Below are 10,838 nucleotides of genomic sequence, written 5' to 3' on the forward strand. Positions count from 1 at the left end.
TCAGTTTAAAACCATCCCCATGATGAGCAGCAGTAACACCTGTGGCACCTGGACGAGATGCCTGCACTAGGGTACAGCAGGATCTGGCCCCCAGCTCTGCCACTGTCCTGAATGGCCACGGGCAGGTCCCTCCTACATGGTTTCATGTGGAGCACAGAGCAGATTTCCCATTGAAAGCTAACTTTCTGAATGAAGAAATTGGCTGAAAATCTTCCAGACAAGAAAGATGTTAACAATCTAGGTTCATTTCAAGATTCACTAAGGTCAGTAAAGCTCTTCCAGTGAGTTTCATTGTCCTTGACCTGAGACCTTCATGGAACCAAACATTTCTCTGCTCTCTCAAATACAAAAGAAACCTAAAAAGGTGTTGTAATTCTCAGCTTTTTTCCATTAAAACAAAAAGAAATCTGACTCCATTGCTTGGGAAGTTTCATTTCCAGGGCCTGAACCAGAGTCAGACAATGTATACCTCTCTTTGGGGAGATGCTGATGTAATGAATGTGGCAGCTATTGTGCGTGCTTGGGAGCCTTGCAGCCGCTTCTCTTCTGCTTATATTTTTCTTTTCTTTTCTGCTTTAATGAGTGTTTCTCTAATTGACTTGATGATTTCTGTTTAATTAGCACATTTTGGAGGAATGATCAAAAAAAATAATAAGATAAAGTAATCGGACAAGCATAGTGCGGAGGAATAAGAGCTCCTTTGTGGGGCTAATTGGAGAGGACAGTCCATCGGCTAGTTTGGGGCTCCTCACAGTCGGATATTACCAGTCCAGCCCTGCCGTGTGCCCAGGACTCCCAAGCGCCCACGCAGACCCAGCTCTGGCAGCCACTTCAATTAGCTTTAACGAGCCGTGACGGAGCACCAAGGAGCACCCGGACCTGCCCTGTTTGCCATAACCCACGTTTTGTAGGACGCTGCTCCGAAGGTTGCAGAAACAAGCACAGTGGGTATGGGTGCCACCAAGGGAGATCATCCCCAACTCTGCTTGCGCGCTGCTTTCTGATCACGCAGTTGTAGGTGTACCACCTGGATGGTCATTTGTTTGCCCTGTGTTTGGCCAGGAATTAATTAGGGGATCGGCTCCAGGCTGCTGTGACAGCTGTCTGCGCGTGGCACTTCCCAGCAGTTTGATTAAATCTGCAGCACTCCAGATGTGAGAGCCCCATTCCCCGGCACATGGTTTGCTCTTAAACTCCACTTAAACCATGACTGCTCTTCTGTTTTTTAATCAAAGGCAAATGTCTTAAGACAGAAAGCTGTGCGGAGGAATTAATAGGGATGTCTCTGGGACATGGGAAGGGACCCCCTCCAGTGCCAAATTAGAGCTGCCGAGGCGCTCGCCCTAAGCCCAGCTTGCTGCACTCCGGCACAGCAGGCGGAGTGCGCAGCCAGATGTGGCTCCTGTGTCCTTCAAATGCTGCCTTTCACCAACATCAGCGCGGGGCAGAAAGGATCCACTCCCTGCAGCACAGCAGCGCTGTGAGCACAGATATCGCCATTTGTTTAACCTGGCTGTGCCACCTGCCCCCACAGATCCATCACCCCAAAATGGAGACTATTTGGCCATCTCTTTCCCAGCTGGAGGTGGAGGAGGTGGAAGAAAAGCCCTTTTCCTTCTGTCTGAGCTTGCTGAGGCAGAAACCTTTCCCCAGACTCTTCCCCCTTGCCAAATTGCTGGTGTTCCCATCCCGTTTACTGGGGCAGGAGCTGGATGTGGGGTGCACGGCATGGAGCCAGCAGGGACCGCCTGGCTGAGGCTGCCAGCTCTGGTCTGATGGTGGCTGTGCGCTCCCTGCCCATGGAGCACAGGAGGCTTCTCCACTCCGAGCAGCCACGAACTGTCAGATGGTGCAGACTCTCCTTTATTATTGACCTGATTCATATCCAAACCAGGGAGGTGAAAGCTGCCTTATCCCATTACTAATCCCCTAAACCAGTCCCTTCAGTGCCTCCTCTTTGATTCCCCTTCCTCATCGCTACAGAAGGTGGATCTGTGGTCAGTGGGCATCCTTCTGAGGTTTCCCTTCACGTTCCTGTGAAGACAGGCGCCCCTAAACCCCGCTGGCTGCTGGTTTGGGACTCACTTAGCGCATACTGTAATCCCACAAGGACTTGGCAAGGCTCACCCCGGGGTCTGGAGGGGTCAGCCCTGGGCACCCATCCCACCGGTGCCCTTCTGGTGCCATCCCAAAGTGCTTTAGGGTGTGGGTCCTGGGTGCTGGGCACCCTTGGGCTCCCGGTCTGGTTGGCACACGCGCCCTGCCCGCTGCGGGGGGAGGAACCACAGGGAAATTAGAGCAAGAGCGATGTTTGATGTTCTGCTCTTTAAGCGATTAATAATCTTTCGGCGTCGGAGAATCAGCTGAAAATCTTCCCTGGAAAATAATGAGCAGAGAAACATTTACTGATTAGTCTAATCCCAGATAATCCTATCTGATGAGCGTATATCAAGATATCCTTTAACTGATTTATTGTCCACAGGACCGGTGGAGATGCCCCTCGGAGATGCCCCTCGCCACCACAGCCAGGGGACCTGCCACCACCCGTGTCCCCCCCTGCCCCGTCCTGGAGCCGTGTGCCCGGAGCGGGCGCATCCCTGGTGCCCCGTATCCAGGCCACCTCGCCGGCGTGGGGAGATTTAATCGCTATTTCCATTTCTGCGTCTATCGGCTTTCTCTTGGGTTTGAGCTTTTATGTTTCATAAACTGATTAGGAGCAATTATACGTGCTTTATCCCCAAACTTTCCAAATGACTAGGCCATATGCATATTTAAGGCTTCATCATCTCTCCCAACAGCTCAGCCTTAACGTAAACTGCTGAAATCAAGCTGATTCTGGGACAACGTCAAAAATTAGGGTTTTATCCACTAATATCTGCTCGGACAGGAAATTTGTTGTGGGTGGTGGCCGGATTAGGGCTTCTAATTACTGTGGCAGATCCTCCCTGCCTAGCAGTGAAAGTCTCCGCTTCCAGCAAACCTGCAGCAAAAACACTCTGGAGAAGTGAAGGTGCCCGAGGGGACTTTGGGTGACCCATCCCCAGGCGGGTGGGGGGCAGCTCTGGGTGGGCACACCCCAAGCATCCCTGCACGCCCAGTCCATGGGGACCTCGGTGGCTTTGGGGGCGCGATTTCCCCCTTTTCCCACCTCCCGTTGGTGGTGTGAAGCGCGATCACCCGAAGGCACCCCCCCCCCCGCCAGCCCCCAGCGCCGGCCACGGCAATTATCCTAAATGAAAGTTATTGTTCTGCTAATCCCAGGAACAGCTTGCGAGGGGAGATTTGGGTCTTTCTTTAATAATGCAAAGTTAATGCGGAGTCCCCTTGTAATTATCTTTATCAGAAGGACCCTCGGTTAATCTGGCCGTCCAGCGGGAAGGCCTGGATCAGGCTGCCCGTGTAAGCCGGTTGTAAATCGTTTCCATAAACAGATGAAGGGGAGGGAAAGGGGGGGAAAGCAAAGAAAGAAATTGCAGCTCAGGTGCAAGGAGCTGGGAGCCAAAAGGAGCCGGGAGGCCAGGCACCTCGAAACGGCTCCGGGCTGAGAGGGGACACCCAGGGGGGACAGTGGGGGGGGACAGCAGCCGGGCGGGACGCCCCGTCCGGGATGTGGGGCTGGAGGGACGAGGAGAGGGGACGTGGGGACAGCACCGAGGGGACCCGAAGGGTGTCGGGGTGGGGAAACGGGAGGGAGAGGAGGGGACGGGGTGGAGAGGAGCGGGAGGGAAGGGATGGGGAGGACCGGGAGGGGATGGGATAGAGAGCACCGGGCTGGAAGGGATGGGGAGGACCAAGGGGAGGGTCCGGAGAGGGGGACCCGAGGGGAGGGACCGGGGGGGGACCCGAGGGAGGGGCTCGGGGCCCGGTGGCCGCTAATCCGTGCCTCGGGATCGCCCCCCCGCCGCCCCGGGGTGTGCCCGGGGCCGGGCCCGGCGGCGGCCCCATAAAAGCGGCATCGGGCGGCGGTGCCCGCTGCGGGGCCGGGCCGGGAGGAGGCGGCGATGCCGGGCCGGGGGGAGCCGTCGGGGGGCCGGGCGGCGGCGGCGGTGCCGGTTCCCGTTGCGGTCCCGGTGGCGGCGGCCCCGAGCCCGGCGGCGATGCGCAGCGCCCTCCCCGAGCGGGCGGCGCGGCCGAGCCAAGGGGGGCTGCGGGCCAAGGGCTTCGCCATCACCGACCTGCTGGGGCTGGAGGCCGAGCTGCAGCCGCCCCCCGGGGCCGCCCCCGGGCCCGCAGGAGGCTACGAGGGCGGCGGGGCGCTGGGCTTGGGCTTGGGGTTGCTGTGTGGCTTGGCCGGGCCGGGAGCCCCCTGCTTGCTGCCCGCCCCCCTGCCGCTGCTCCCGGCTCGAGGACCCCGAGCGGGTCCCCCCGGGCCACCTCCAGCCCCCCGTCGCCACAAGGAGAGCGTGTCCGGTGAGCTGCTGTCCCCACGGACATGACACCCGTCCGGGGTGGCCGTGTCCCCTCCGCTGTCCCCCTCTGGGCACAGGGGAGGAGGGGAAGGGGCACCCATGGGTGGCATGGGTGGCAATTGGGGGGAGCCGCTCATCGTGGGGCCAGGGAAGGGTCTGGATGGGAAGGGTCTGGATGGGAAGGGTCTGGATGTGACCGTGTCCCCCCCGTCCCCGTGCTGCCACCAGATGAGGACAGCCTGTCCGGGGATGCCAGCGACCTGAAGATGCCGGCCTCGCAGATCAAGAGGAAGAAGAGGCGGCACAGGTAGGGCTCGAGGGCTGGGCCGAGCCCCGCACACCCCACTGCTCTTCCCCAGGTCCCTTAGGAGGGGCAGGTGGCCCCAAAAAAGCAAGGAGAAGGGGATCTACAAGAGCTGAAGCAGCAGCAGGGGGAGGGGGTGATGTTTTCGGGAGGGTCTGGAGCCTGTCCCAGGACGCTGGCTCCTCTCCGCAGGACGGTGTTCACAGCCCACCAGCTGGAGGAGCTGGAAAAGGCTTTCAACGAAGCTCACTACCCCGACGTCTACGCCAGGGAGATGCTGGCGGTGAAGACGGAGCTGCCGGAGGACAGGATACAGGTAGGGCTGCGTGGCACCTGCTGTAGGGCGAGTGCGTGGAGGTGGAGGGAAGGTGGTGGCGCTGAAGCCTCTGGGGTGGCTCCTCGGCTTCCCACCCAAGTGGACATGCAGGGATGGGGGGACACAGTGCTGGCCCACGCAGCTGCCGTTCACTGCCGGCTCTTCAGCTCTTTCCTCTGGGGACACAACTCAGGCAGGAGTGATGCACTGGGCCAAAGCTCTCCCCAGCTTGCTCACGTAGCCTTTGGGGTGGTATTTTAGGGCCTGATCCTGCCCCCTTGTGGAGCAGCTCATCGTCTTAAGGACAGGGTGGGAGTTTGGACAGCACTCGGGTTGTATCGACACCTCCTGAGCCTTTAAATACAGGAAGGGTGTGGGGAGAGGGACCTGAGCACCCTCTGCCATCACCCATCAGTGCGATGTGGACCCCTTCAGGAGACGTCGGTGGCTTCGTGCAGAGCCAGCACAGGGGCTCTGCGGGCACACCAAGGGGTCGCCCTTGGTGACTGGGGCTGGGGGCACCTTCCCGGGTCAGGGCCAGCCTCATGTAACGTGTGCTCCCTCTCCCCCCCTTCCTCTCCTCTCTCGCTGACACCCACGTGTGTGCCCTCCCCAAATCCTCCTCCGTGGCTCTGCCCCGGCCGCCCTCCCCCGTGCCCTGAACCCCGCGCACGCGGCTGCCCCCCTGCCCTGGATGCGCTCCCCCGTGCCCGATTATCCCGAACGCCCACCCGTGGGGCCACCTCCTCCCCACATCCCACCCCCTCCGTGCTCTCCTGGCTGTTACCCCTGAAGGTTTGGTTTCAGAACCGAAGAGCCAAGTGGCGGAAGAGGGAGAAGTGCTGGGGCCGGAGCAGCGTGATGGCCGAGTACGGGCTGTACGGCGCCATGGTGCGGCACTCCATCCCGCTGCCCGAGTCCATCATCAACTCCGCCAAGAGCGGGCTGGTGGGGTCCTGTGCCCCCTGGTTGCTGGGTAAGCATCAGGCCAGAATGGGGCAGGAGCTGCAGGTTTGGGGTTTTTCGCTCCCTCCTTGTACCGAACAGCCAGGGAAGGGAAAACCTTTATCCACCGTGTCAGACACTTAGCTGTGTGTTGGTTCAGTGTGTGAGCAGTCATTGTGGGAGCGGCTGGGGGTTTGGGAATTCATCACCCCCCTCGCTGAAGACAATGCTATGTCAGAGCTATCCTGGGGCCCTCAGCACAAGAAGGACAGGCACCTGTTGGAGAAGGTCCAGAGGAGGACCACAAGGATGATCAGAGGGCTGGAGCACTGTGAAGACAGGCTGAGGGTGCTGGGGTTGTTCAGCTTGGAGAAAAGAAGGCTCCAGGAAGACCTGGGGTCTGGGCATGGTGGTAGCTAGCATGAGTTTTCCTCAGATGTGACAGTAGAAGGAAGCAGCAGGAGGGCAGAGCAGCACACTCCCCTCGACTGGGGAGATGATGCTGAGCAGTTCTGGGCAGGAATAAGCAACCGGCACCCTTGGCTTTGCTCTCTCCCCCCTGCCAGGCATGCACAAAAAGTCGATGGAGGTGAGCAGGAAGGCGGAGAGCCAAGAGAAGCTGGCAGATGGCTGGCGAGCGGAGCCAGATGAGGAGGAACTCCAAGGGAAGCAGGCCAGTTCCCAGAGGAGCTCTGACAAACTTAGCCCCACGAAAAACCCTGAGGACACAGCCATTGACCTCTCCAGGACAGCCAAGCACGAGAAGAGGAGCATACCGAGGCAGTGCATCAACGGGGACCCTGCTGCGGAGCAAAAGGACAAGGACCACTGAGCTTGGGCTGCCCCGCAGGGGGCCAGACCTCACAGCTTCCTGGGGAGATAAGAATATTTATTAACACACATATATATATTTTGTTCTGAAGTCATTGAACTTTTATCTGAATTCAGGGCATTCTAAACCCAGACACCTTCCCCCTGCCTCTGTCCCTTCACTTGTCAGCTGTTCACTTCTCAGCAGAGCACAGATGCAGCCAGGGTGGAGGGTGGGAGAGGTGTCCCAACACAGCCAAGAGCAATGTGAAGACGAGACCGTGTTTCGGGCAGCATGGACAGGCTGCTCGGGAAGAGCCTCCCTTCTCCTCTGGGATGTGAACATGTCCTGGGCCACCCAGGAGCACAAAGAGCAGCAATGCAATGGGAATCGCTCCCTTCCCAAACATGCGGGTGCAGAGATGGTGCAGGAGTTTCCAAACGCCTCCTCTGAGCACTGCCACCCCTGCACAGCACCTGTGTGGCAAGTCCCTCTGCTTCGAGCACACAATTCTCCCACCTCAACCAGCAGCGGGGTTTTTAAACATGGTAGGGTCCCTCCTCAAGCTGGTGTAACCTGACAGGCCTACCAGTTTATACCTCCTGAGGATCTGGCCTGCCAACGCAGCCTTACCACTGGATTTACACTGTGTAGCTTCCCTAACTCACGTCTGGGAGAAGGGGGGAAAGACGTTTTTGTTATGCAACAATTTTGTACACTCTTGAATGTGACCTGCCATGCTATGCATACTAGAACAGACCTTTTTTGAAAACCAAGCCATAGTACCCTGGAACAATTAAACAGTTTTGTGAACTGACATAAGAAAACATTTTGTAATTATCTGTAAATAGTGTAATGTGAGAGGCGTTTCTTGGTTGTCCTATATTTATGTCTAAAAGCACTTTAGCGATCTGGATTTTGGAATGCGGCTGTTCCCGTTTTGTCCATTTATTTATTATGCATCCGTAAGTAAAATTGTGGTGTATCTTTGGTTTTCACACTCTGCATTGTGATTTCTTTTATTTCACTTTGGCAGGTGTTGTGATAGGTGCTAGCTTAGAGAAGATCCTGGACAGACCCGTGCCTAAACAGGGCTTGAGCGCTGTGTACTCACACAGGGGAGCAGAGTGAAGCCCTCATGTGTCTCTCCAGAGCTGAGGCCCAGTTCAGCGGCCTCCACATGCCCAAAGGTGATTGATTTTCACCCAAGACCTGAGCTTATCCAGAAACACCTGCTGCCCTGGAGGGTACAGAGCTGGGCTTTGTGTCCTCATGTCCCATGATTAAACACAAGGAGCTCATTTTGGGCTAGGTGAACCAGTGCTGGAGGAACCGGTAGTGTACCTCAGCCTCCCAAGCAAGTACATGGAGCAGGACAGCTCCGGCAGCCCCATGAGCATCCCCAGCCATGATGGCATGTGCAAGGGTGCTGTGGCTATCCAGCTGTTCAAATTTGGGCTTCAGCCAGTCCTCCTCTCACCACCGTGCTGAGTTGGCCTGTGTGTGCACTGTGACGGCTATCCTGGAACACCTCCAGCTTTATCTGCTGGCCAAAATCTAACTGAAAATTATCAGAAGGCTTTATTACAATCTGAGTAATCCCAATTTGGAAAGTTTCCTAATGCTGCTCAATGGGAGCGTGGCTGTGTAATGATGCTGTCACCTGTCCCTGTCCCTGCTGCTGAGCCTGGTGGCAGCTCCTCACAGACTTGGTGCTGTGCAGGGACCTGGGGGGCACAGGGGGAGACGGCTGGCTGGGAAGAGCAGAGCCATCATCTGCAAATATCCCGCCTTCAACCCCCCCCTCTACACAGTCAGGCCTGCTGGGGGGGAGGAACATATGCATGGTAAATACAAGCTTTGCAGGAAAAAAAATACCCATATGATGGAGTGGGGGGGCACAGTTCAGGAAAGGACTAGCCAGGGCTTACTGCAGCAGCAATTAGGCTCTGTGAGAGCCGAGACTTAGCACGTTGCAGGCCTAATCCTGCCTGAGCAGCATCTGCAAACCCTTTATTTGGGCTGTGCCATGCTGGCACTGGATGCCTGCAATCTTTTTTTTTTTTTTTTTTTTTTTTTTTTTTTTTTTTTTTTCTGCCCTGCCCTGCCCATGTGCAGATGGCCTGGCTCTTCACCTCTCACTGGGCACAGCACTGCGAGCCACGAGCACCATGTCACTGCAACAAGGGGAACAGCACGGTCCCCTCCCCATGTGCGGTGCAGAGCTCTCCCAGCAGGACATGGCGGGCTCCCAGCTCTCATTTTGTGCTGCAAAGGGTGGTGGTTTGCAGGGAGAACTACAGGCCTGAGGCATGGTTCACAGAGGCATAGGATGGTTTGGGTTGGAAGGGACCTTAAAGATCACCGTGTTCCAACCCCACTGACATGGGCAGGGATGCCTCCCACTAGACCAAAGCCTCAAAGCTTCATCCAACCCAGTCTTGAAAGCTTACAGTTATCGAGAGATGGTTACAGGACTGCTGCCACATACAGGGGTTTGGCTACTATAGGACTCGCATTGAGAAACCTGCTCTGCTGGGGGCTGATGGTCAGCAGCCAGGCCCACACATGAGCCTTCTCACCTCAATGCTGACGAAAGGGGATCCCTCAGCCTGCCCTTGTGTGCCGTGTGCCCTGGCCCCTCACCCCCACAAATGACCTGGGCTGGGCCCCCACTACACACAGCAGTGCCTTTCCTGTACTGGGGAGACCACAAGGTGTCACTCTAATTTCCCCCATTGCTCTCACCACTAGTGTCAAGGAGGTGAGAGCACTCAGCACTTACCATTCTCACCACTTCCGTAGCTTCTTGCTTCTTCGTTCGGTGGAAGAGCTCTCCCCTCTGCTTAGAAGGCTGCAAAACGAAAACGAAAACGAAAACAGATGGAGCTCCCTGACCTGACATGTTCTGGCCTTTTTCAAGGCTAAAGCTTTAGGAGCTGTTCTGCGCTGAAACTGTGAAACAAGGCACCACCAGCCACATTCTGCTAGGAGTTTCTTAAGAGTCTGTTCATAGCATCACAGAATGGCTTCTGAGGTTGGAAGGGACTTCTGAAGATCATCTGCTCCCACCCCTCTGCCAAGCATGGTCACCTAGAGCACACAGTCACATTCTTGGTTACGTTGTTTGCTCATGGTTTATCTGGTGTTCAGCAGGACTTCCACGTCCTTCTGCGCAGAGCTGCTTTCCAGTAGCTCAGCCCTCAACATCTACTGGTGCAGGGGGTCACTGCTCCCTAGGTGCAGGACACTGCATTTGCCTGTGTTGAACTTCGTGACGTTCCTCTCGGCCCAGCTCTCCACCTTTCCAGTCTCCTCTGAATGGCAACACAGCCTTCTGGTGTATCAGCCATTCCTCCCAGTTTTGTGTCATCAGCAAACTTGCTGAGGGTGCACTCTACCCTATGATCTGGTTCATTGATGAAGCTGAACAAGATTGTTGCCTGCTTCCCTAAAAGAAAAAGAATAAAGAAAGCTATTATAGGAGGTACCACTACTGTGACAATCTGTAATTGTCAGACTTCTGGAGAGCAAGTATTTGCATACTTTTTACATGCAGTTGATTTGTTTATAAATGGGTTTAATTATTATTACTTTATATTATTGCTAATAATAGTAATTTATTAATATTAATGTTTAGTAATATTAAGAATGGTAATAATAATAGTAATAAAGAGCCTAAATTTTCTTCCATTGAAATCAAGAGAAGAAGTATTAAACTTTTATGATATCTGGAGTTAGTGCTATGAAATGGTAGCTACCTCTTGGAATCACCAATAAAAGAAATTTTACGGTTTGAGTGTGCAGAGGTGGTTTTTAAAAGACCTTGTGTTTTTTAAAAAAACATCTATGTGGATGTGGAGCTTAGTGCTATGGGTTATATGGTTAGCGGTTAGTGCTATGAGTGATACGGGTTAGTGGAGGACTTGGTAGTGTTAGGTCAGAGGTTGGACTGGGTGATCGTGGAGGTGGCAGTCCAACCCAGGTGATTCAGTGGGAGAAGGGGCGCGGGAAGGCGATGAGTTTATTGTGGTGAATTTCTGAGCTTTTACT

The 10,838-nt window shown here is 55.5% G+C and overlaps 1 protein-coding gene across 1 annotated transcript; it reads left to right on the top strand.

Annotated features, from left to right (window-relative positions):
- Positions 1-4,001: 4,001 nt before the first annotated feature.
- Positions 4,002-6,806, top strand: VSX1 (visual system homeobox 1; the record flags this gene model as incomplete). The annotated part of the gene is made up of 5 exons (XM_084284179.1): positions 4,002-4,410; positions 4,638-4,716; positions 4,906-5,029; positions 5,825-6,005; positions 6,541-6,806. The coding sequence occupies 5 exons, from the start codon at positions 4,002-4,004 to the stop codon at positions 6,804-6,806; spliced, it is 1,059 nt and encodes a 352-aa protein (XP_084140305.1).
- Between the last annotated feature and the right edge of the window lie 4,032 nt (positions 6,807-10,838).

Source organism: Netta rufina, assembly GCF_964035555.1.
Source record: "Netta rufina genome assembly, chromosome: 3".
NCBI lineage: Eukaryota > Metazoa > Chordata > Aves > Anseriformes > Anatidae > Netta > Netta rufina.